Source organism: Polypterus senegalus, chromosome 5 (genome assembly GCF_016835505.1).
Source record: "Polypterus senegalus isolate Bchr_013 chromosome 5, ASM1683550v1, whole genome shotgun sequence".
Lineage (NCBI taxonomy): Eukaryota > Metazoa > Chordata > Cladistia > Polypteriformes > Polypteridae > Polypterus > Polypterus senegalus.
In genome coordinates this window covers 116,278,661-116,306,339 of record NC_053158.1, presented here as the reverse complement: position 1 = coordinate 116,306,339, position 27,679 = coordinate 116,278,661, and the positions used below count along the sequence as shown (strand labels likewise).

The 27,679-nt window shown below is 38.4% G+C and overlaps 1 protein-coding gene across 1 annotated transcript in view; it reads right to left on the bottom strand.

The window, feature by feature from the left end:
• Positions 1-27,679, bottom strand: part of LOC120529892 (obscurin-like) — a 177,068-nt gene that overhangs the window by 117,116 nt on the left and 32,273 nt on the right. The window contains exons 6-8 of the mRNA XM_039754109.1: positions 24,617-24,694; positions 23,737-23,909; positions 23,604-23,630 (exon numbers count right to left, since the gene is read on the bottom strand). Coding sequence (XP_039610043.1) covers positions 23,604-23,630; positions 23,737-23,909; positions 24,617-24,694 — 278 coding nt within the window. The remainder of the gene's footprint in view (positions 1-23,603; positions 23,631-23,736; positions 23,910-24,616; positions 24,695-27,679) is intronic.

Below are 27,679 nucleotides of genomic sequence, written 5' to 3'. Positions count from 1 at the left end.
TATAACACATCGGTTTCCCACTGACTTAAAAGAGGAGAGTTTGGGTTCTTCCAGTTTATCAGAATAAGTCTGTGTGCCAACAGTGTAGTGAATGCAATCACAATTTGTTTGTCCTTCTCCACTTTAAGCCCTCTGGAAGAACCCCAAACACAGCTGTTAATGGGTTAGGAGGGATTGTGAGTCCAAGGCTGTCTAAGAGGTAATTAAAAATTTTGTTCCAGAATTATGTTAATTTGGTGCAGGCCCAGAACATATGACCCAGTGAGGCTGGGGCATGGTTGCAACGTTCGCAGGTTGGATCATGCCCTGGAAACATTTTGGAGAGTTTTAGTCGAGACAGATGTGCTCGATATATAATTTTGAGTTGTATAATTGTATGCTTTGTGCATATGGAGCTCGAGTGAATTCTCTGCATTGCTACTTTCCACTCCTTTTCTGATATATTAATTGAGAGATCTTTTTCCCAGTGTCCTCTTGGATCTTTGAAAGGAAGGGATTGTAAAATGATTTTATATATTGTAGAGATGGAGTCTAATTCCTTGAGATTGAGCAATATTTTTCCAGCGTGGATGAGGGTGCAAGATGAGGAAAATCTGGAAGGTTCTGTTTAACAAAGTTCCTGATTTGAAGATAGTGAAAGAAATGTGTAGCTGGAATGTTAAATTTGGAATGTAATTGTTCATAGGATGCAAAGACGTTGTCTATATAAAGATCTCTAAGCAAGTTAATTCCAAATTTTTCCAGATATTAAAACTGCATATGTTTGTGAAGGTTGAAAGAGGTGGTTCTCTTGCAGAGGTGCCACAGATAGAAGCTTCTCCGTCTTAAAATGCTTTCTACATTGGTTCCAGATTCTAAGTGAGTGGAGCACAATTGGGTTATTAGTGTATTGCCGATAACGTGTGTTTATTGGAGCAGAGCAAGGAATACAAAGAAGTACTGCAGGATTTTACTTCTATTGCGGTCCAAGCCTGTGTATGTTCTTCTATTTGTGTCCAGGTTCTTATCGCCTGTATATTTGCTGCCCAGTAATAAAACTGGAAGTTAGGTAGAGCCATGCCGCCTTCTGCCTTTTGTCTTTGTAGGGTCACTCTTTTGATGCGTGGATGTTTTGAATTCCAAATAAATGAGGTTATTGTTGAATCTAATTGCTTAAAGAATGATTTATTAATGTATATTGGGATGTTTTGAATAAAAAAGGAGCTTAGGAAGAATATTCATCTTAACAGTGTTAATTCTTCCAGCTAGTGTGAGATGAAGGGTTGACCATCTATGCAAGTCTTGTTTAATTTTTTCCATGCAGACGAAATTTTGTTGATATAGAGCTTTATGTTTACTTGTGATGTTTACCCCTAGGTATTTAAACTGTTCTGCAATGATAAAAGGTAGGGTGTCTAATCTAATATTATATGCTTGAGAATTCACTGGAAAGAGTACACTTTTATTCAGATTAATTCTGAGACCAGAGATCTTTTGAAATTCTGTGAGTGCTGCTAAGACTGAAGGCACAGAATTTTCTGGGTCCGAAATATACAGTACCATATCATCTGCATATAATGAGATTTTCTGTTCCAGTCCTTCTCTGCTAATCCCCTTTATCTGATCAGTATTTCGACAATGTATTGCCAGTGGTTCAATGGCAATGCAAACAGCAGTGGTGACAAGGGCATCCTTGTCTAGTGCCACGCTCTAGTTTAAAGTAGTCTGAGCAAATGTTGTTGATGCAAACTGAAGCTTCTGGGTTAGTATACAGTAATTTAATCCATGCACAAATGTTCGGGCCAAACCCAAACTTCTCCAATGTAGTAAAAAGGTATTTCCATTCAATCATGTCGAATGCTTTTTCTGACCCCAATGATAATAATATTTCTGGGGTGTTTGATTTAGTTGGTGAGTATATTACATTAAACAGGCGTCAAGATTTGAAGATAAGTGTCGGCCCCTAATAAATCCAGTTTGGTCTTGTGATATTACCGAGGGGAGCACTTTCTCCATCCTTCTAGCTATGATTTTAGAGAGTATTTTAACGTCGTTATTCAGAAGTGAAATTGGTCTGTATGATGCACATTGTAATAAGTCCTTATTTTGTTTTGGAAAGACAATGATTAGTGCTTGGCGAAAGGTTTGTGGAAGAAATTGGTTATCTCTGGCTTCTGTAAATGTTGCTAATAGGAGGGGAGCTAGCTGAGCGGAGAATCTAGCATCTAGTAATTCTGATAATGCCAGAGGTTTATCACGTTCCTCCACACTAAAAGCGTCAATTTGTGGTATCTGTAATGTATCCAGAAATGCATTAGATTGTATATTGTCTTCTTTAAACTCAGTAGTATATAGGGATTTATAGTAGTCTCTGAAAGTGTCCATTATATTTTTGTGTTCGATGATTTTATCTCCGTTTGTGTTAGTGATTACCGAGATTGCATTGTGTACATCTTGCTTGTGAATTTGTTGCGCTAAAAGCTTATTAGCTTTCTCTCCATGTTCATAGTAATGATGTCTGGATTTGTAAATTAGTTGTTCAGTTTCTTTAGTTGTCAAGAGGTTTAATTCTGAATGTAGAGCCTGTCTCCTCCTATGTAGAGTCTCGCTTGGTAGTCTGGCATGTTCTTCATCTATTTTAGTAATTTCGCTTTTTATCTCTGCTACTTTCTTCGCTCGGATTTATTTCTGTGGGAAAGATATGAGATAATCTGTCCTCTTAAGAAGGCCTTAAGAGTTTCCCAGAGTATTCCTGCAGAGATCTCGGGGATGTATTTGTCTCTAGAAAGAATTTGATTTGTTTGGATATTAATTCAGTACAATTCTCGTCAGCTAATAGAAGCGGGTTGAGGCGCCATCTGCGGGGTGAGTGTATGGGGCTTAGTAATTTCAGCTCCAAGATCATAGGTGCATGGTCTGAAATAACAATAGTATTTGTATTTACAATTGTATTTAAAATGTATTTACAAGATTTAATCTTAGGCAAGAAGTTATTGTCTATAAAGAAGTAATCAATCCTTGAGTAGCAATGATGTACTGGTGAGTAGAAAGAATATGTTCTTGAATTTGGGTTTAAAAACCTCCAGGGATCTGATAAGTTGTGATCAGTTATAAACTTTGTAATTATCTTTGCGGTGTTAGTTGCCGTTCCCCCTGTGGAGGAAGTCCTATCTAAAAGTGGATTTAAAACACAATTAAAGTCCCCAGCCATTATAACTTTATGAGTGTTCAGATTGGGAATGGATGCAAATAAATTTTGTATAAATTCCTTATCATCAACATTAGGTGCATAAACATTTATCAAAATCATTTTACAGTTAGATAAGTCTCCCATGACCATTACATATCTCCCTTCAGGATCCAATACTACATCTGATGCTACAAATGGTACTGCTCTATGTATGAGAATTCCCACCCTCTAGTTTTCTTTGTAAAACTAGAATGGAACATTTGGCCAGTCCAGTCTTTTGCAGCCGGAACTGATCCTTGCTTAGTAAGTGGGTTTCCTGTAAAAATACTATTTTAGCATTTAGACCTGTTAGGTGAGAAAGTACTTTCTTTCTCTTTAATTCGTGATTCAGGCCTTTAACATTCCAGCTTACGAAGTTAACTGTCCCATCATGGAGACACTGATTCTGAGTTTTTGATGTCATTTTATAGTCTTAACTGGAAGTGAAATAGTTTAGGTCTTAATTTCCTATTTCCCCAAGAGTTGTTGCCATGCAGCTTATTATTACGTTGATAGTTATAATTATAAAGATTGAGGATAGATTAGGTATAGATCAAGCCTGCTCTCTTTCTCTCCCCTTAACCCCCACCCTCCCTTTTTGCCTCCCCAAGTGAGGCTAAAACCCACTTCACGCAGTCCCAGTCCTCTGACATACCCAGAGACAGAGCACGTCCAAAGCACAACAAGCCCCCATGCAGTGGCGCTTTAGGGTTAAAAGATAGAGATATCTGTTACCAATATAGTCTTTAAAAGAGAAAAAAAGAATTTTGCACCTAAAATATATATATAATCTTCAGCAATTTTAGTGCATTAAGATGATATCCCCAGATAATAAACCCGGTGATGGTGTTAAAGATGTGTCCAAAATAAGCATAACAAGTCTTAATGCAGTAATAGCAATAACAGTAAACCAAGGGTATGATATTGAACAGTCTCATTTAGGGTACACATGAAATAATTAGAAAAGAAAAGAGAAAAAAAAAAAGGAGGAAAAGTAATTAAGCACAATAAAACATAAACAGATAGTGCCCTAGTAATACTAAGTAATAATAAGAATATATGAGAATATATGCTGATAAAAAACCCGTATTTTAAAATGAATAGATCAGACAATAGATTATTAATCCTAGCTTTATCATTTACCGCCATGACTCACTATTATGTATCAGAATAGTCCCGGGATCAGCTTTCTTAATTCATTTTCTGCTTCTTCCTTGCTAGCGAAGACATAGAAATGACCCTGCCATTCCACTTTCAGTTTTGCGGATACAGGAGGCTGTATTTGACACTGGCTTGCCGTAGCCGCTGTTTAATATTATAGAAGGCTGCGCATTTAATAGCTGTTGCTGGAGAGAAGTCAGGGAAGATACGAATGTGGTTATTTTCATATATAATATCTTCCTTGTTTCTGAGGAGTGCCATCACCTCTAGCTTAAATGATAATTGTTCAAAACGAACTATAAAAGATCTTGGTCGGGTCTGACGGTGTTTGATCAGACGCTGTAAGCCGCTGCTATCTCAGATTCTGCTTTAAAGTCGCCCCGATTATTTTAGAAAAAGTTCAGCTGCGAATTTCACAGGGTTTGAACTTTCTCGATTCTCCGCAGACCTTCAATTCTGACATTATACCTTCTACTCCCATCTTCTAAAGCAGCCAGTCTGTCTTCCAAGTTTTTCTCCAAGTTTTTTACATTCGAACTGACATTTACTGCTCTTTCCTCAGCACTGGCAGCTAAATATTCGGCCAATTAGATCCGATTCGTGAATGTCTCCTTAAGATGCTCCAATTGATCAGCAAGTGTGCTCAGTTTAACCGAGTTTTTCTGAATGTGCTCTTCAATTTTACCCAGCACCTGTCTAAGCTCAAGTTGTACCTCTTGACGCAGCCTTTCATTTGCCTGTTGGAATTCATGTCGCAGCCATTCATTGGCCTGTTTCATCTCCTGTTTCAATTCCTGTTTCAGTCTCTCAAGTGCCTTTGCCATTGCTTTCTCATTAGCCTTCTCGCTTTTCATTATATCTTGCGTGAGCTCAGCAAGCGACACTTTCAGCTCAGATAGTTCAATTCTGCCTTCTTGTACCGTAGATGAAGCAGCAGACTTTGCTGAAGCCGGTGTCCCCGCTGCTCCAGGCTCGCGTAATTGCGTAACTGAAGCCGCGGACTTCCCGGCCCTTTCCAGTTTCAGGTAATCTTCTCCAATCGGTGAGCTATCCACATCTGCACTCACGATCGCACCTTCGCCCCTTTTCGCTCTCAGCCGGCGATGATGTAGCGGACCGTGGTTCCGAGGAGTCTGTGCTTTCGCCCATCTGATCCAGGTCTGTCTCTGATAGGCTGTATCTTGAACTGGGGCTTGCTGATCGCAGCTTGGATGTAGCTTTAGTTTTCGATTCTTTCGAACCCCCCTTCTTGTTGGCCATGCTTATATGTGCTTACATATACTGTAGTAGTCCCTCTCGGTTGAATAAATACAGGATATCTCAGAATAATAAGCAAATAATATGAAAAATAGCACCACTGCTAGCGGAGCTCCACTTCAGACGTCCATCTCTCGCATCAGACGAGACCAACAATCTGATGCAGTCTTTAAAGATATGTTGAGAAAAATTGAGGAACACATTCAGGAAAATGCATCTAAACTGAGAGAACTTGCCGATCAGATGGAAGACGTTAAGCAGACATTCACGGCTCAAATTGAAAAAGCAGAACAATTGGCATCTAACGCCAATAGAAAAGCTACAGCTGTAAATTCTGAATGCAAAAAACTTGGAGACAGACTTGCGGCTCTGGAAGATGGATGCAGAAGGAATAATATTAGAATCGAAGGTCTACCTGAGAACCGTGAAAGTCCAAACCCAGTGAAATTTGTAGCTGAATTATCAAAAATAATTGGAGAGGACTTTAAATCAGATACCGAGATAGCAGCGGCTTATCGCATACGTGGATCAAATACCTCTAAACCAAGGTCTTTAATTGTCCACTTTGAGAGGTTACAATTTAAGCTTAATGTAATGGCACTTCTCAGACAGAAACAAGAAATTTTATTTGAAAATAACCACATTCATAATTTCCCTGATTTCTCACCCTCAACAGCTGCTAAACGTGCAGCTTTTTACAACATTAAACAGCGGTTATGGAAAGCCGATATCAGATACAGCTTCTTGTATCCTGCCAAACTGAAAGTGGATATTGAAGACAAATATCACGTCTTCTCCTCCAAGGAGGAAGCAGAAAAGGAGTTAAGAAAGCTGATCCCGACACTTTTTTGAAATACGAAAGTGAGTCGCATCCTGTCATGGTATGGCAAGAAGATATTACCTGCTGTCTGATCTGCTTGCAATGATATGGGTACCATAATTATACATCATTTTTTTCTTCTCTGACACTTTTTGTTTATGTTTTAATTATAATTACATGCGTATGTGTGGAAGAACACATTCTTTTTTTATTTGGTTTTTAACTATTCTAAAGGAGACTGTTTAACATCATACCCTTGGTTTATTGTTATTATTGCATTAGGGTTTACTATGCTTATTCAGGGACACTTTTTAACACCATTCCCTGGGTTTACTGTCTTAATATTTCAAGACTGTTGATGATTATATTTTATACTTATAGTATATACATTTTATCGACAATAGATATCTCTACTTTTTAATCCTCAAATGCCACTGCTGGGGGGCTTGTTTTGTTTTGGATATGCTCTGTATGTCAGAGGACCAGGACTTTGTGAAGTGGGGTCCAGCCTCACATGGGGAGGCAAAATGGTGGGGTGGGGGGATAAGGGGGGAAGAGAAAGACAGCAAGCTATATTTAATCTATCCTTTTAATCCTTATAATTATAACTTCCAAAGTAACAATAGGCTGCACAGCAATAACTTGTGGGAAAATTGGAAATTAAGGTTATAGCTGTCTCACTTCCAGTTAAAACTACAAAATGACATCAAAAATTCAGAATCAATGTCTCCATGATGGGACAGTTAACTTTGTGAGCTGGAATGTTAAAGGCCTGAATCACGAATTACGGAGAAAGTATTCTCTCACCTAACAGGTCTAAATGCTAAAATAGTATTTTTACAGGACTTATTAAGCAAAGATCAGTTCCGGCTGCAAAAAGAGTGGACTGGCCAAATGTTCCATTCCAGCTATACAAAGAAAACTAGAGGTGTGGGAATTCTTATACATAGAACAGTTTCATTTGTAGTATCAGATGTAGTATCTAATCCTGAAGGGAGATATGTGATTGTCATAGGCAACTTATTTAACTGTAAAGTGATCTGATAAATGTTTATGCACCCAATGTCGATGATAGGGAATTCATGCAAAATGTATTTGCATCTACAGTAATCCCTCCTCGACCGCGGGGGTTGCGTTCCAGACCCCCCCGCGATAGGTGAAAATCCGCAAAGTAGAAACCATATGTTTCTATGGTTATTTTTATATATTTTAAGCCCTTATAAACTCTCCCACACTGTTTATAAATATTCCCCGCAGAGTTATACAGCATAATCCCTTTGTATTCTCTTAGATATTAGGTAAGATTCATTGAAATTATGTATATAAACACAGTTTATATACATCCATCCATCCATTTTCTAACCCGCTGAATCCGAATACAGGGTCACGGGGGTCTGCTGGAGCCAATCCCAGCCAACACAGGGCACAAGGCAGGAACCAATCCTGGGCAGGGTGCCAACCCACCGCAGGACACACACAAACACACCCACACACCAAGCACACACTAGGGCCAATGTAGAACCACCAATCCACCTAACCTGCATGTCTTTGGATTGTGGGAGGAAACCGGAGTGCCCGGAGGAAACCCACGCAGACACGGGGAGAACATGCAAACTCCACGCAGGGAGGACCTGGGAAGCGAACCCGGGTCTCCTAACTGCGAGGCAGCAGCGCTACCACTGCGCCACCGTGCCGCCCAGTTTATATACAGTAAAACCTAAATATTATTTTAAAGATATTGAGTGTCTTCGATATCACATGTTACAGCCATTACGATAGACATGCCACCAGCAATAAATATGTATAATGCAACAAAAATAGTATACAGTAAATGTGTGTGTACAGTGACACTAAACGTACGTACATGTACTGTAAGTAGAAAATTAATTATGGTTACTCACCAACAATGACACGATGACTTGTCCGATAACAATGAGTTTTATTTTACTGCACAACAAAGGAGAGCGTTACAGCCCTTAAAGGAGCCACTTCAGGTGATTGTGTAGCACTGCCGTTGTTCTTCTTCTGGCAGTCTTCAATCCAAATCCCTAAAGCAGATTCCATCCAGACTACTGCCTTATTACATCCACTTACAACTTGTTTTGCACCCTGGTTAAAAGGACACTGCGGCCGTAGATCTTATATTCCTTTCCTACTTTTTAAATAAAAAGAATCGTAGCCTTTAACAAATCCAAAACGTTTACCTTTTCAGCAATCGTTAACATCTTCCGTTTGCGCTTGGGCACAGCCCCTGAAGCAGTAGCAGATCGTTTTGGAGCCATAATGAAGGGGTTGACTATGCACAAAGATAAACACAAAAGAGCACAACTCTTTACACAGCGAAACACGTTGATGCTGAATGAGCGAGACAAGACTTCCTGGTAAACACTGCATTCAGCAAGCAGGAACTTAACTGTGTGCTCGGATTGGTTAGCTTCTCAGTCAGGAGAACTTAACTGCATGCTCTGATTGGTTAGCTTCTCAGTCATCCGCCAATAGCGTCCCTTGTATGAAATCAACTGGGCAAACCAACTGAGGAAGCATGTACAGGAAGTAAAAAGACACATTGTCCGCAGAACCCGTGAAGCAGCGAAAAATCTGCGTTATATATTTAGTTATGCTTTCATATAAAATCCGCGATAGAGCGAAACCGCGAAAGTCAAAGCGCGATATAGCGAGGGATTACTGTATTCCCAATGTAAACACTCATAAAATTATAATGGCTGGGAACTTTAATTGTGTTTTAAATCCACTATTAGATAGGTCTCCTGTCACAGGGGGGATGACATCTAACACTGCAAAGACAATTACACAGTTTTTAACTGACCACAACTTATCAGACCCCTGGAGGTTTCTAAACCCAAACTCAAGAACATATTCCTTCTACTCACCAGTGCATAATTGTTACTTAAGAATTGATTATTTCTTTATAGATAATAATTTCTTGCCTGCGATCTCGCAAGTACGATGCTATTGTTATTTCTGACCATGCCCCACTGATTTTGGAGCTGAAATCATTATGCCCCACATACTCATCTCGCAGATGGCATCTTAACCCACTTCTATTAGCAGATGAGAAATGTACAAAATTTATATAAAAAAAAATCAGTTTCATCCTAGAGACAAATGCATCCTCAGAGGTCTCTGCAGGAATACTCTGGGAAACTCTAAAGGCCTTCTTAAGAGAACAGATTATTTCATATCTTTTCCACTGAAATAAATTAGAAACCAAGAAGGTATCAGAGCTAACCAGCGAAATTATTAGAACAGATCAAGAACATGCCAGGTGTCCAAGTGAAGCTCTTCATAGGAAAAGGTAGGCTCTGCATTCAGAGCTCAACCTCTTAACAACCAAAGAAACTGAACAACTAATTTTTAAATCAAGACATCATTACTATGAACATGGAGAGAAAGCTAATAAGCTCTTAGCTCAACAAATCCACAAGCAAGAAGTTCTCAATACAATCCCAGCAATCACCAACATGAACAGAGATAAAATCATTGACCATAAAAATATAATGCACACATTTAAAGACTACTATAAATCCTTATATTCTACTGAGTTCAAAGAAGACAAAACACAATCTAATGCATTTCACAAATAAATAATTTCATTGCAGAGAAATCTCTGTTGCTATCAGAATTACTAGATGCTATAAAGTCACTTCAGAGCAGAAAAGCAGCAGGCCCTGCTGTCTACTCTGTCGAATTTTAAAAGAAATTCTCCACCCAGCTAGCTCCCCTCTTATTAGCAACACTTACAGAAGTTAGAGACAATCAAATTCTACCTCAAACTCTTCGCCAAGCATTAATCATCGTCCTTTCTAAACAAAACAAGGACTTATTGCAATGTGTATCATACAGACCAATTTTACTTCTGAATAATAATGTTAAGATTCTCTCCAAAGTCCTAGCTAGAAGGATGGAGAAAGTGCTGCCTTCGGTAATATCACAAGATCAAACTGGATTTATTGAAGGCCGACACTTAGCTTCCAATCTCCAACGCCTGTTTAATGTAAAATATTCACCTGCAAAGTCAAACACCCCGGAGTTGTTATTATCGTTGGATGCAGAAAAAGCATTTGATATGATTGAATGGAACTACCTTTTCACTACATTAGATAAATTTGGGTTTGGCCCAAATATTTGTGCATGGATCAAACTACTGTATACCAATCCAGAAGCTTCAGTTTGTATTAACAATATTTGCTCAGAGTACTTTAAACAAAAATATGGTACCAGACAAGGATGCCCCTTGTCACCACTGCTATTTGCAGTCGCCATTGAACTGTCGAAATGCTTATCAGATAAAGGGGATTATCAGAGAAGGACTTGAAAAGAAAATTTCTCTATATGCAGATGCTATGGTTTTGTATATATCAGACCCACAAAATTATGTGCCTGCAGTCTTAACAGCACTTACAGAATTTCAAAAGATATCTGACCTCAGAATTAATTTGAATAAAAATGTGCTCGTTCCATTGAATTCTCAAGCATACAATATTAGATTGGACACCTTCCCTTTTATTATTGCAGATCAGTTTAAATACTGTACCTAGGGGTAAATATCACAAGTAAACATAAAGCTGTTTATCATCAAAATTTCACCGTCTGTATGGAAAAAATTAAGCAAGACTTGCATAGATGGTCAACCCTCCATCTCACTCTAGCCGGAAAGAATTAACAGTGTTAAGATGAATATCCTTCATAAGCTTCATTTTTTATTTTAAAACATTCCAATATACATCAATAAATCATTCTTTAAGCAATTAGATTTAACCATAACCTCATTTATTTGGAACCTAAAACATCCACGTATCCAAGGAGCGACTCTATAAAGACCTAAGACAGAAGGTGGCATGGCTCCACCTAAATTTCAGTTTTATTACTGGCCAGCAAACATACAAGCTATAAAAATCTGGACAGAAACAGATTAACATACACAGGCTTGATCCTCAATAGAAATAAAATCCTGCAGTACTTCTCTATATTCCCTGCTTTGTGCCCCAATAAATGCGTTATGGCCAATATACTAATAACCCAATTGTGCTTCACTCATTCAGAATACGAAACCAATGTAGAAAGCATTTTAAGATGGAGCATCTTTTATCTGTAGCACCTCTGCATGAGAACCACCTTTTTCAATCCTCGCAAACATATGCAGTTTTTAATATCTGAAAAACATTTGGAATTAAATTACTTAGAGATCTTTATATAGACAACATCTTTGCATCCTATAAACAATTACATTCCAAATTTATTTTTCCAGGAACACATTTCTTTCACTATCTTCAAATCAGAAACTTTGTCAAACAGAACCTGCCCGATTTTCCTTATCTCCCACCTTCCTCTATGCTGGAAAAATTATTGCTCAGTCTCGAGGACTCAGACAGCATTTCTGCAATATATAAAAATATTTTACAGTCCCTCCCTTTCAAAGATCCAAGAGGACAATGGGAAAAGGATCTCTCACTCAACATATCAGAAAAGGAGTGGAAGGCAGCAATGCAGAGAATTCATTTGAGCTCCATATGTGCAAAGCATACAATTATTCAACTCAAAACTACATATTGAGCACATCTGTCTTGCTTAAAATTATCCAAAATGTTTCCAGGGCAAGATCCTAACTGTGAACGCCGCAATCAAGCTCCAGCCACACTGGGTCACATGTTTTGGGCCTGCACCAAGTTAACATCATTCTAGACAAAAATTTTTAAGTGCCTTTCAGACAGCCTTGGTGTCACAATCCCTCCTAATCCACTAACAACTGTGTTTGGTGTTCTTTCAGATAGGATTAAAGTGGAGAAGGACAAACAAACTGTGATTGTCTTCACTACACTATTGGCACGCAGACTTATTTTGCTAAACTGGAACAATCCTATTTCTCCTCTTAAGTCAGTGGGTAAATGATATTTTATATTATTTGAAATTGGAAAAAATCTAATTCTCACTTAGAGGATCTGTGCAGAATTTTTTCAAAACCTGGCAGGATCTAATCAATAATATTTTAGAATAAGCTCTTAAAGCACTGAGGAAGTAGATTATCTCCCCATTTCTTTTTCTTCTCCATGTATCTGTATCCACCTAATAAACTTATAAATTTATTCACTTTTACTATTTTTAAGTTTTAGTCCTTTGGCAATGCTCGCTTTCTCAGGGGTGGGGATTGATTTGTTTTCAATCCTATTTTTTTTTGTAAAAATTAATCTATTTGTATGGAATGGTTACAAAAAAATCAAGTACATTAGAGGGTCGGTTCAGGTTGGAAGGTTGGGAATCAATGTTCGAGAAGCAAGATTGCATTGCATTGGAGATGAGAAGAGTAGTGACGCTGAGTATATTGGGAGAAGGATGTTAAGGATGGAGCTGCCAGGTAGGCCTAAGAGAAGGTTTATGGATGTGGTGAGAGAGGGCATGCAGGTAATGGGCGTAACGGAGGAAGATGAAGAGGACAGGAAGATATGGAAAAAGATTATCCACTGTGGCAAACCCTAATGGGAACACAGGAAAACAGCAAAACTCTACCTCTCTCATCTGAACCTGAGCTGACTGTTCCCTAACACTCCTGTTCTTGGTATGTCCTGCTCAAACTTCTACTTAATAATTCTATTCCATTAATATACCTGTGATGCACAATAAGTTTACTGGCCTATAGTTATTTAGATCTGCTCAATCACTCTTGTATATAATGGAATAATATTTTGATATTTTCCAGTCCTTAAGAATTTCCCCAGTGTGCAGAGTCTGTCTGAAAAATATGTGTCAAGGGTTTCCATATACACTATGTCACATTCTTAAGCAGTCAAGGATATTTGGTCCTCATTATTTGCTGGATTTCAATCTATTTAGTCTAAGTAGTATTTATCCTTCTATAATTTACAAGTCACTGGGTAACCCCTAATAGTTTTTGTTACTGCTGGGAGGTTATCCACTTCCACACATGTGAAAACTACAGAAAAAATGAAGCTATATAACAATTATTTCACTGTATATTTTAATTCCCCTTTATTATTCCAGATACACTTTACCTCTTCCTTGACTGTTATTTGGTCATATTTTGTCTTATCTGCAATATTTCTTATTACCTGCCTTTTACATTCTCTAATAGCCTTCTTAAGCTCTCATATGCCCTGTTATTAGTACTGTAATTGTTAGTCTTATAATCCCTTTTTTCATTGTAACTTCTTTTTCATCTCCTTATTAGCCCACTGTGGAGTTTTTTTTTTTTTTCAAATTTCTTAGTAATTCCTAAGTTTGGGATGTACTTGTAAATGTCCTAAATTATATGTACATTTTTTTAAAATCTGTTCCACTGCTCCTCCACTGTATCTGCACTTAAACCATATGCCACTTGATCTCTTTTAGACATTGCTGCACTTGTTCAAAATTAATTGCCTTAACATAATTAAACTTAACAGTTTAAGTATATTCATCTGTGCTCCTCCAAAACACAGAGAATTTTATTATATTTTTTTATTATTAATTTTAGAAAAGAAAATAGCATTGCATACAATCAAGTCAAACTTAACAATACATGATTTATGTCAAACTAGAAAAGAACAGAAAAAAAATTGAAAAGGTAAAAAAGAAAGCAGGAACAAAAAATCGACAAGACCTAACAAAACCATTCTTCCCCCACCTGAGACAAAGAGAGGAGAGCCAAGAGCATGGGAAAAAGTAGTTTTAAACAAAAAAGTATGAAAAAAGAAAAAAAGTAATTTTCCCTCATTATGGATGTTTATTCTAAAATTATATTATTAATTAAATCTTGCCATATTTTTTTTTTAAAAGTTCTGAACAGATCCTGATTTTTTTCCAATTTCAAATGTAGAACATCAATTATCCACTGACTTATAAAAGGTGGGTAGTAATTCTAGTTTAGCAAGTTAAGTCTAGATGATAGCAGTTAAGTATCCTTATCAATTTTAAGCCTATCAGGGATTACACAATATACATCTGTTAATGGGTTAGTTGTGATTGTGACAGTAAGGCTGTTTTATAAGCATTTATAAAGGTTTTTGTCCAAAATGATGTTCATTTGGTGCAATCTCAAAACATGTAGCCTATTGAGGCTGGAACTAGATTATAACGTTTGCAGGTTGGATCTTGCCTTGGATGCATTTTGCACAATTTTAAATGAGATAATTGTGATTGATAGATAGATAGATAGATAGATAGATAGATAGATAGATAGATAGATAGATAGATAGATAGATAGATACTTTATTAATCCCAAGGGGGAATTCACATAATCTAGCAGCAGTATACTGATACAAAGAAACAATATTAAATTAAATAGTAATAAAAATTAATAAAATTAAAATAAAATTAATGTTAGCATTTACTCCCCCGGGTGGAATTGAAGAGTCGCATAGTGTGGGGGAGGAACGATCTCCTCAGTCTGTCAGTGGAGCAGGACAGTGACAAAAGTCTGTCACTGAAGCTACTCCTCTGTCTGGAGATGACACTGTTAAGTGGATGCAGTGGATTATTCATGATCGACAGGAGTTTGCTTAGTGCCCGTCGCTCTGCCACAGATGTTAAACTGTCCAACTTTAATCCTACAATAGAGCCTGCCTTCTTAACAAGTTTGTCCAGGCGCGAGGCATATTTCATCTTTAAGCTTCCACCCCAGCACACCACCGCGTAGATGAGGGCACTCGCCACAACCGTCTGGTAGAATATCTGCAGCATCATTTTATTGATTGATTACAGATTTTAAAGTGAATTATTGAATGCTTCACACATATAAAGCTACAATGTATTCAGTGCATGGCTGACTTCCACTCCTTTTCTGAGATGTTAATGTAAATGTCCCTTTTCCAACGTATCCTAGGATCATTAAAAGATTATTTGAGATGTTTTTATATATTGTTGAAATGCTGTATGAGTCTTCAAGACTGATCTGTATTTCTTCTGGACTAAAAATGGATGGGAGGTGTGGAATTGGAAAGATTTCTTTTAGCAAAGTTTCCAATTGGAAAGTAGTGGAAATATTGTGGTGCTGGGAAGTTAAATCTGAAGCATAATTGTTCATATGATGCAAATACGTTACCTAAAAATCTCCAAGTGCTTTAATCCTGGATGTTTTCCAAAGGTTAAATACTGAGTAAGTTTCAGAGAGTTGAAAAGGAGATTGTTGTGTAGAGGAGCAATAGATAAAACCTTCTCGCCCTGAAGTACATCCTGTACTGGGTTCAATATTCTGAATATTTGGTGGACAATTGGACTAATGGTATATTAGCAACAATTAGGTTTACTGTGGCACAAAGCAGTGCTTATAAAGAAGTACAGAAATATATTATTAATTATAGTGTTGTGGTGTGCAAAATCTGCAATGTATTGTCTATATTTTCATTATATTTTGCTCAAGACAAAACAAGATGAACTTAAATACAGGACACTTGCATGGACAGTTTAACATCAAAGCATTCTGTTTTCCTGAATTATACTAGTATCAATCACAATAACATCTGTTTGAACTGAGCAGGAATCCAGGAGATGGACACCAGGTCTAAATTGGTTTACAGCTTGGGAAAGGAAGACATACTGATGCTTCAGGCTGTATCCGATTACTTTACAACCTGCAAACAGAAGGAGATGCCGTGGGGCTAGATATTGCCAAACTAGTTTACAGTTTGAGACAGGAGATTGTTAAAACATCAAAAACTTTATTGTTTGGAAAAACATACGTACTCAAACAGATTAAAGAGTCTGAGCAAATTCATCCATCATATTGACAGCCAGGCAATCATGTGTATGAAACAATCATGTGTTGCGAAACACCCATGGAATTTTAAAATAAATATGACAGACTAAACAACAAGATGACAGAGCAACAATGTCAGAAGAGAACAAAGCAGCGACGTCAGAAGAGGGCATCAACGACGTGCGTCTGTTTTCATCTGATTATCAGCTAAAGGATTCCATGAATATTGCTAAATCATTGCCTCCCTGGGACATTCATCTTTGACATCTTTAATTTTTGGTAAGCCTTTTTCTAAAGACAATATATGTACAGACTTTGCTATCCACATTTTCTTCTATGCTTTTGTCTACTGGTATTGTTGCTCTTTAATAAATACCATGTTGGTTTTATCTTTCTATACTTCGTCTTCATATGTAGAGTGATTGAAGTAATAAGGTAAGATAAGGCATATTTCTTAGAGTACCTGGAGCAGTAATGAAGTGCCATATGATCCAAGCTGCAAGGTCGAGCTGAGGACGTTGAGTTCTGTCCAATAATGAACAGTGTGTTAAAATAAAACATTCACTGGTTGATAAATGGCCTATAGCCAGGAATGTTGAGCTTTTGTATATCTAAGACACTGCATGTTGTTCGTGCCTATGATAAGTAAGTTTCTTGGAGTGTTTGTGAAAGAAGACTGTGCATGTGTTATTCATTTGGTACTTGTGTAACTTGTGTACTTGTGGAGTAACATGCATCTGTATATGTCTTTCAAAAGGTACTTTTGTGGTTAGGGTCTGTGTGTATTCGTGTGTGTGTGTTATTATTAAGGTACAACAGTAGATCAACCCAGTAACAAACCTGATGAGTAAGAAGAGGGCAATATCATGATAATACATTTTGACCCTGCTTGCAGCAGGGACAATCTGGACAGCAGACAGAAAGCAGTTCCGAGGTCTAGTTTGAAAGAGAACCCACTGCCTCACTTATATTGAGACAGAGTCGGCAGGTAGTGGGTAATGCTCTCTTGGAGGAGGAAGGGGAATTGTGAATATTTATGCTGGTGTTCTTATGACGGAGATGTTTTTGTCAAATAAAAACCTTTATTTGAAAATGGAATGGGTGGGACGGTGGCACAGTGGGTAGCATTGCTGCCTCACAGGAGACCCGGGTTCACTTCCCAGGTCCTCCTTGCGTGGAGCTTGCATATTCTCCCCATGTCTGCGTGGGTTTCCTACCACAGTCCAAAGACATGCAGGTTAGATACACTGGTGATTCTAAATTTTCCCTAGTGTGTGCTTGTTGTGTGTGTGTGTGTGTGTGTGTGTGCGTGTGTGCGCACCCTGCGGTGGGCTGGCGCCCTGCCCAGGGTTTGTTTCCTGCCTTGAGCCCTGGGATTGGCTCCAGCAGACCCCCGTGACCCTGTTGTTAGGATATAGCGGGTTGGATAATGGATAGATGGATGAAAATGGACTTGTGTTGGGTATTGATGTGTCTGTAGTTTTGTGCTCAGTGGTGCAAGAAAGTTTCTTGGAAAAAGCACAGTTGCATTCAAATTGATTTAGACTGCTGATGTCATTTGAAATTCTACTAGTGCAATAAGGACTACTGATAAAAAAATTTGTGAGACTGATATATACAGTATCATATTCTGTGTATAGTTATCTTTTTTGTCAGAGTTCTTCTTTGATAATCACTTTTATCTCTAATGTGTTGTGAAAATGATTGGCTGATAATAAATAATGATAGCCAGGTAATGGCCGTGTCCTTTGGTCACACTGTGTAATGTTTTTCTTTAAATCTGCCAGGTATCTGTGCTGATGACTGATGTAGATTGTTTTGTAATAAGCCTACATAGTTCTTGTCATTTACAAATATTTGCTTAGCAACAGAAACATGCAAGCATGGTTGTTCTCTGATGATGTATGTATGTAATAATCTACTGGGATGAGAGACCATGTTATTGCTAACATTATGTTCTTCACTGACAAACTGCGCAGTGAGGGCACCTGACTACATCCTTTACAGTACCTAGTCCATAAGAAAACTTGAGACTTCCAGAAGCTGGCATCATTTTTGAAATGGATTAAGCCCCTGATTAAAGTGACCCCAGTTGAAGAGAAACTTATTTTGTTAATACTTCAGCCCAAAGTATACAGCAACAACACCAAGACAGGCGTTTCTTTTGTTTATTTTTCTTTCATATTAAACCAGTTGACCCAGTTAGCGCTCCAGATTTTTATCCAGCAATCTGTCATTCCTGAACCCAGCTACAGGTAGCGTAGTCTGCTGGATTATGACTGAGGTAATGGTAGATCCTGGCAACCTTGTGGAGCTCGCACAAAGAATGGCAGACCAAGTCACCATGCTTCAGCTGTAACAAGCCAAAATGATTGAAAGACCGTAGCCTGTCAGGCCCAATGCTGCTGGCACTGGCAGACAAACCCCAAATGGCCCACCAGAGCTCAGGTCTGCAAACTCTGGGCAAAACCAGCCTAATGGCTGTGTCCTGAGGAGATCATGGCTAAATGAATAGTTGAGACGATGGTGGCCAACTTCATGGTCCACACCTTCCCAGAACATGTTGTCTGCCTGGTAAGGAGGCAATAATGGGTGGACATGGAGGAGCTTGCTAAACCTGAAAGACAACAAGCTGCCAGCCAGACAGAATGCCTGAATAAATGGCCACTGATCCCACCCAGAATGAAGGCAGACAGCAGAGACAGGACCCAGAGAGATTGAGAAGCAACCTCGGAGAAGGGAGTGTCCCAATCCCTACCTTTATGATGCTACCATGCCGGCAAGCCAGGACAGTCATTAACCCATTGTCCCCATGGAGGAGATTCAATGGAGTGTGAATCAGGAGAAGGGTAGTGTTTTGTGGTCATGCCTAATCCTCTTCACAGTTCCCTTTTCAGGTATGGCATGACTTAATCGATACCCTAGTCCACACCCTCCATGACTCTGGCAGCAACATCTCCATTGTTGTAAATTGGTATATTCCTTTGAAACAGAACGATGGTAAGAAGGCCAGTCAAACTTGTATCCATGCTGACGACTATAAAGGCTGCATGTGGCGGTTCTGCCACAACCACCATATGCAATGATTCTAGGAGGGGATTGGCCCAATAAAAAACCTAATATGAAGCTGAAATGTCTACCTGGAAAAATGAGTGTAGTTGTAGGTGGGGAATCCCCACCCAGAGGAGAGACCCAGCCATACAAAAGAGCAGCTAAAGGGGCATCCGCTAATTATGATCTGGTGAACCTGGGGACAATGACAACACCTCTGACCTTGTGGCACTGCCACATAAATGCTATTTGATTTTGATTTTGTCTCTTAGCCATCCTCAATGTCAACCCTTTAGCTGCCTATGCACCCTTAATATGATGGGGGGGAGGAGGAAAGAAAAAAATCAGGTCAATTGGGCAGACAGATATAAAGAAGACATTGGGGTAGGGCGTCGTGGTCTGTTGCTGCAGTTTCTAAGGATTGTCATGGAGAAAGGACGCCAGGATACAGTTAAAAAAAGGCCGCGAAAGACAAGAAGGGAAAAAAAAAGAGAAAAGGACCCCTTATCAAGCGGGGCCATTTTTGCTAAATCGCTTGTAATTCGACCTCTCCAAATTAGAATCATTGCTGTTATTGAACTATCTGGAGTATAAACACATGTTTGGTCTCTTTGTAAAGGTAACATTCTCTAGTTTCACCCTTAGTAGTCAGAATCACTGTAGGTGTGACTGATCAAAAGTTATGCACATTAGAACTCACAAAAAAAACGAATTTTTTTGTTCTCGCCTAAGTTTTTTTATGAAAATAAAGGAAAATAAAGCTGCAGTAGGTAGGTGGGGACAGAAACACACTATGTACCAACAGAATAACTTGTTGACTACTCACATTTCAAATTTGAAAAGAATACCTGTAAAAATGACATTTTTACACCAGTTTTATGTGGGCATGCCCAGGGCTTTTAGAGGACCATTATCCACATTTTGGAACGTATGGAAAAAGTGTAATAACTTTTGAATGCTTCAACCCACATATATCAATGAGGCCTCTACTGAAAGCTTACACCTAAAGGAATCTATATCTACACACAGTGTCACTCTATTAGTTATAAAAATAATAAAAACAATAAAAAATACACATTTCTATGTAAAAATAGTCAATACAAGTCTTATGGGCCAAAAATATATTTATATTTTTATTTTTACTTTTTTTATAAAATGCACACAAACTATATACATTTCTTTTACAAACTGTTACAACACAGCTCAGCGTTTTTCCATGTGCCACTTGATGGCAGCAATCACTAGCAAGCAGAAAGCACAAGGGCATGGCACATGTCGCTCTCTGCCATTAGACGTCACCTGGGCCGATTGAATACTTTCACGCCCGTACATGCATCTATTATTTGATCGAGCGTTTATTTACGTTTATCGGTACGTTTATTCATATTTAAAATGCAAACAAACTTGGCGAAATCACAATAAACAACCACGCACCAACTCTGCAGACTGGCACAAATGCCACCTTCACGCAGCTCCGATCGTTTTGTTTACAAGTTAGTATGGCAAGTTATATATCAAAATGCTCGGCTGCTCATTGGCTGTAAGTTTTGAGTGTCAGTCACAGTGTCCAATCAAACTGGTAGATTCTACCAGGGTTTTGAGTTGTACGTCATCCTTCAGCTGTCTGTGACACTCGTTGGCTATACGAGGTGCCAGTCAACCCCAGACCCGTCGTAATTGGCCAACTTAGGTGTCGATCAGAAGCTAACACTTCCGTGTTACATGCGGTAGCATGGTTATCGCCGACAGAAACAAATTACGTCTGATATGATCAATATAAATGAAAAAAAATTACGTAGGTGGTCTCAAGTTATGAAACATTTTCTGGAGTTTTTGTCCCTTTGAGGATATATCGTGTGTTTTGGACCTAATCGTTTTACGGATTATATTCGCTGGAGCCTTACGGACAGAATGGGATCAATACTGCTCGGAAATATTGATGTTTGACTTGCAGGGGGTCTTCAAAGGTAGGGAAAGTCAACTCTTAAAAGTATGTACTTCTCTGTAAAAAAGGCTTTAGTGTCAATGCTGTGGTTGTTGTGTGTCAAAATGGTTTATATCATCGGTAAGACGAGACTTTGAAGTTTCATTTGATGGGTAGTATGTCGAGATGCATGGCAGATGGGCATGCACACATTACTGTAACGTTTTTAAAATGCTGTTATGTCCCGGGACAGGTATGTGTGCGCGTTAAGGGGTTTAACACACACTGGTAAATAAAAAAAAAAAGCGGCAAACGTTAACTATCCACGAACAGAAAAAGGATTGCCTTGCCTACTTACGGAGGTGGCCACCTCGAAGACTTTGCCGGCCGACCCACTCTAAAGTATAAACAGATGGGACAGTCAGGAGATATTAAAGTGGGTGAGGTAAGAGTAATCCTTGCTAATCTGGGGTAGCGCATTTGGAGAAACAAGGAAAATGGACTAATATTATTATAAGTGTCTGGAAACTGCCTGGACTTTGGGCTTTGTCTGTGGTGAATGTGTTTTTTTTCTGTTCTAACTCATTTATATACTGCATTTATGGGGATGTGGGTTGAAGGAGGTGCGTTTACGAATTTGGTTGTTGCCATTTATGTTTGTATAGTATTTTTTTATATAAAATTAATCTAATACAGTTATTTTCACCTTGTCTATTTCTCACTGTTATTTTGCTGAGATTGTATAATTTATATTAGGTATCATATCAGTATCGCAGGAAGGGGTCTAAGGGCGTAGTGAGGTTGACCTGCTATCCAACTCACATATGCCATCTTCAGTGGTGACGTATATCGATATCGGCCAGGAAACGTTGGAGAGTTATAAGCTGGTGACGCTTGATCCGACCGCTGACACCACAACGTCTGCTAGAACCCCTCCTGACCCACTTGCTTCACTACAACTTTAATTTCACTCCTTGCCCACATCATTTAAATGCAGACTATGGAACAATGAATCCTTGAAGCACGCAATGAATGTGGATACTGCAGTGAATGGAAAACACATCATCTCTGCCTCACTTTGTGCCTCTGACAGTAGAATATACTGTCCTTCTTTTTGAACAAAACACAGTGTGAAATGGTTTTGAAAAAAATCACATGCTGGTAACTATAGCTGGCCAATGCCTTTTCTCATGCGATTAACATGCTCTGCAATTTTTCCACTGCTTATAATGCAGATATTATTTTTTCAGTCCGCTATTTGTTACTTGAAATGCAGGAATTCAACTTGATATTCTAGTGTCTAAATCTGTTTCTTTTTTTTTAAACTAATTCATGTCAAGTATACCAAGCTCTTTTTGAAATCTGAGGTGACTCAGATCTTTTACAAAGATGTGCCAGTCCACCACAAACATTTTCAAGTCCTTATACAATGAAGTCATGCAAGTCTGTATCTTCATTCAAGAGCTCCTTGGTGTGGATAGCACTAAGATGACATCACTGGAACCTCTGATGTAAGGTAAGTTTAAATTATTTATTTTGGACTTTTGGAAGCCTCTGGCGAGCTTCCATAATACATCTATCCATCTATATCCTAACTACAGGGTCACGGTGGTCTACTGGAGCCAATCTCAGCCAACATAGGGTGCAAGGCAGGAAACAAACCCCAGGCAGGGCGCCCGCCCACCTCAGTCCCTAATACATATTCACCCAAAAGCAACAGTGAGGTGGTTCCTCCCAGTCTTCCTTGGTAGTGGTAAATTTCATCCAGATATAATTATTATGATAACTACAGGCAAGTTTTAAAAACTGTATAGTTTTAAGATAATTTAACAGTTTAATTTATTACATTCAATTCAAGCTGGAGGCAATCTTGGTAGCATTGCTGGTGTGGCAGGAAACAACCCTTAATGGATGATGGGGTACCACTCCATCGAAGTAACCACCCACATAGAATTATTAATTGACCTAATGCTAATGTATTTGGGATGAATAAAATGAGTAGTCAAAGAAAACTCTAGACAGATATGTGACAACTCTTCTGACAGTGACCAGGCATGGAATTTAATAGCAGCCTGCTAGATCAATGAGGTCTTACCACTGGGTCACATTGCCACCCAGAGATTAAACATAAAATAAACTTAAATGACTATTCATCTTTACATTTATTTTTATTTGACTTATTTTACAAAGTTTGTTTGGGAATATAGCTAGGAGAATAATAAAAAATACCACAAAAAATTCTTCGGTACCAACTAAAACCAACCACCTTCTTAGATACATTATTTCAAGCATAATTACATCGTCCCTTTTAAAATTTTAAGGTTTTCCTTGCAACCAGTGTTTTAGCTTCAGATTAGGTGGCAGAGTGAATGCTTTATTCTCTATAAATCATTGCAACTTCAGTACCTTTTAGCTAATGTGCTGTCTATGCTCCATATTACATATTGAAAATTCAATGTCCATATAAACTTACCATAAATAAGTTAAAACTCCAATGGACCTAGTGAGAAAAAGAAGATTATTATGAAATTATAACAAGTGCTGAGGTATTGTAATATATAAAATATATTGCTTGGCCTCTATCTTAGTTAAAACACTCCACATACCAGATATCTGTTGCTTTAGAGACAGGGGATTGAAAGGCAATTTCAGGTGCTACAAATTCAGGAGTTCCAAACTGACTATACTGTGACAATGAAGTATCAATTTCTTTGGCAAGTCCAAAGTCACAAATTTTAATTTCTTCACTCACTGGTTGAGCCATAGCAATATTGGCAGGCTGGAAGAGACAGTAAAATAAGGTTAACATATTATGGCCAAATTTTGGAAAAAAGTTAAATGTAAATGAGTATTAAGATAATAAAAAGTATCACACATGATTCTAAAAAGCAGTGACATTTATAACTTGTACTTGTTTATTAAAACAAAAGTATTTATTTTAGAGCAATATAGACACAGATTGGTTTTAAGGAGACTGTCCTTAGAATGGTCAGACAGACAACAGTCAGAAGCAGTAGAAAATAGAAACCAAAAACAAATTGTAAAAATAAGATCTTTGTTCTTAAATTTGTTTTGAAAATTGGTTGGCTCACTTTGAGCAACAGAGGTAGATTAGATAATTGGATATCTCAAAAACTTCTTCCTCTTAAATAGTTTTAAATTATGTGATTGAAACAGATGTCATGGACAAGAACAATAAGGTTTCAGCCATTGAAATACCTCAGAAAAAACGTAATTCCAATGAGAAAAATCAGCTTCAAAATGGCACCACAATTTTACAAACTGAAAATAATTTCCAAACTCAAAATAATAACACCAAATTGTGCATAAGGCTCTCAGATGTGATCATGAAAACAAGAAAAACAATGTTTACATGTATAGAGAAGATTCAGGCATCTTTACATGAAAATCTCAGGATGAAAATGTATAATATATTATAACATACTAATCTCTTGATATTAACAAATTACAAAGTGTATCTCTTACCTTAATATCAAGATGCAAAATATTTTTTTGATGGATATACTCAATTCCTTCCAGTATCTGGTGAATATATTTCTGAATCTGGTGGCAAAAAATGTAAATAAAGCTCAAATATTTGAAGATGAGAAAAACATTTTCCCCAATGAAATCACAATGCTTTTATTTTATATTTAAAATTAAAAGTTTTAGACCTTGATCCATGGCCTTTGGTTATTAAATTTCCTTCCTTTCACATAACGGAGAAACTTTAAGCAATTAATTTATTTAATGAACTTACTTTTTACATTACAGGTTTAAAAGTGGCCAAAACCAGTCCAAGCAGCCCAATTTGCAGAACAGGAGCCAGTCTTCTCACAGAACATACCTTCACTATCCCAGTTTGTCACCTCTTATCCACTTTTAGAATGTTTTTTGAGTGTGGAAGGAAAATGGAGGACCCAGTGAAATCCAAAGAAAGAAAGTTGTCAATTTAAATGTGTTTATTTTGCAGGTGGTTTTCTCCTCAGGTAATCGATACACCTTAATATCCGAATACTTGGTTTTTCAGAGGGGCTAATTTGAATGAATAGCCCTTTACATTAAAAACAGAATGCCGGTATTTGTTAGTTCATTGACTGTCAAAATTGGACTGCTTTTATCTCTAAATCTCCGCTCAGTCACAGTATGATTCTGTTTGTTAGAACCTTTAGCTGATTTCAGTATATTTTCACAAAGCTTCCATACCCTAATTTTTCAATTACTGCTGCTATGTTCCTCATCTTGGGGTTAACTTAATTTCTTACTTTACTATGCACCAAAGGAAAACCTTTCACGCTGTGGAAAAATAATAAAAAGTTGATTAGTATTGATCAATCTGATGTGTGTAACAAAAGCCACGCAGGCCTTGTTTTGTCTATAGTGCAAGTGCAACTTCTTGTTTCTCCTAACGAACAAAAAACCACAAGTGACCAACTGATGAACTTAAAGGATGTGGTAAATGCTGATCCAAGCAAAATGTTGTAAGATGTAACGGTTTGAAATTCTTGTGCAACTAAAGTCATAAAACAAAGGCTCTATAAAAGATTTGGGACACCGACCCCTCGGGGCAGATGAAGGGCAGGTGTCCTAGGACTTTGCTTCTCTGGCATCTTACCCTTGCCTGGTGTGTATTAATAAAAGATTTTTTACTAACTTTAATTATATCTCTCTGTCTTCAGTCACAAGAAACGATACTATAGAAAAAGTTTCCACAGTTTTCTGGCGCCCAATGTGGGGCAGGAGACGGCCGGCTGACTCCTCGAGCGGGAAGACCTCAGCGATCTGTCTTCTTGAAGCAGACTGCCGCTACAGTGTACACCGGCAGCAGAGTAAGCAGCTCCGATAAAAGTTAGGACTGCCCTGTCCTGAGACAGTTCCTGCGTGAGGAGTCCCCGGTCTCCTTCTGGTACAACCACGGTGACTGAGACGGATTTCCTGACAGAGCTGACTAACACCCAGGCTGGGGTAAGTACCGTCGGGGGTTTCCGTAAAAGATAGGCTGGAGGCGGGCTTGCTGTGGAATATAAAAAGTGACTGGGAATAGTAAACGGAAAAGGAATACCTTGTTTTAAGTCACTGCTGTTGGGAAAGATAGTATAGAACACTATCCTCTGGGAATTATAAAAAGGGGGATTTAGGACGGGATCTGGTGCGTGGCATACCCATAAACCCGGACAAATCTATTGGACAGAGGATAGAGTATAGAATAGAGGAATAACAGTTTAATAAAACAAGGGGAATAAGAAACAAGTACGTACTGGAAATAAATACTTGCTTTCGCCTAGCACTGTGACAGTAACGTAGGAAAAGCTTCGGTATTCCACTTCTGGGAATATTAAGGGGAACACTAGTAACGGGTGAGTGGCACACTCAGAAAAACTAGTAGTTCATTGAAGACAGAAGTGAGAATAGGACACGACAAGAGGGAATAAATCTGTCACAGCAATTGGGAGGAAAAAGCAAGGGAAAAAATGGGAACATATAACAGCAAGCCTGCCAAGCGGCACCCGAGGGTTCGAAGTCCTTAATGTTAGAAGGTTTATTTTCGGAGGATCACCAGGCTCCACATACTGGTGGAAAAAAAAAAAAAAAAAAAAAAAAAAAAGGGTCCCCTAGAAGCACATTGAAAAGAAGGCAGGATTAAATTTTAAGAAGGCATGCAAAAAGTGGAGAAAGCAAAGTGAGGGGAGATGGCAGTTGGAAGGGACAGGAGACGCAAGTGAAATTCGGGAAATTAGAAAAATTTTATGCAGAAACACACAAGGATGTTGTATGTAGAAATGTACGAGGATGTTGTAACAAAGGTCCTTGTTATGTATGACAGATGGGAGTTGGTTATTAAAGATCGTAATTTAAAGGCAGTACAGAAATTAATTATTGGCTGCAGAAAGTTAATACTAGAAGGAAAAAAAAACAGTTATTTATAGCTTTACAGAAAGTGCAAGCAGATTCATGACCGCAGTCGAATGAGAAGCGGAAGAAGAGCGAGAAAAAAAAAAAAACAAAGACCCGTTATATCCCATACTTGTTCCTCTACCTTTCCTACACCATCCACATCCACAACCCCCACTTTCTCCTCCGCCACCTCCAGCGCCCACCGCACCAGAATTAAAAGATGATCCCTTTGGTTTCTTTGAAGAATATCATTATAATCCCTCATTACACACTAATCCGGGGGATGACAAAAGTAATGTAATGGGTGCGGGGTGGGTTTCACGATCCTAGAACCTCCATTTCACAACGCACAGAAGTCAAACCCTATTCCTTCAGCCCCCTAATCAAAACACCACCTTTCAATCCCCTTAAAGTCCCCCAAACCCACAGGCCCCTTATTCGAATGCCCCCTGATTGAGATCCCAGAACCCCCCGACATGATTCAATGCAACCTGCAGGAGCTAATAACCCCACTACTGTAATGATACATCGTAACTGGGACATTCAAGAGCTGAAGGACGTTGTGTCCGAATTGCCTGATCCCAAAGTCATCGGTGTGTTTAAAAAATTCATTGAACAATTACAGCAGCTGTATGATATGTATAAGCCTAATGC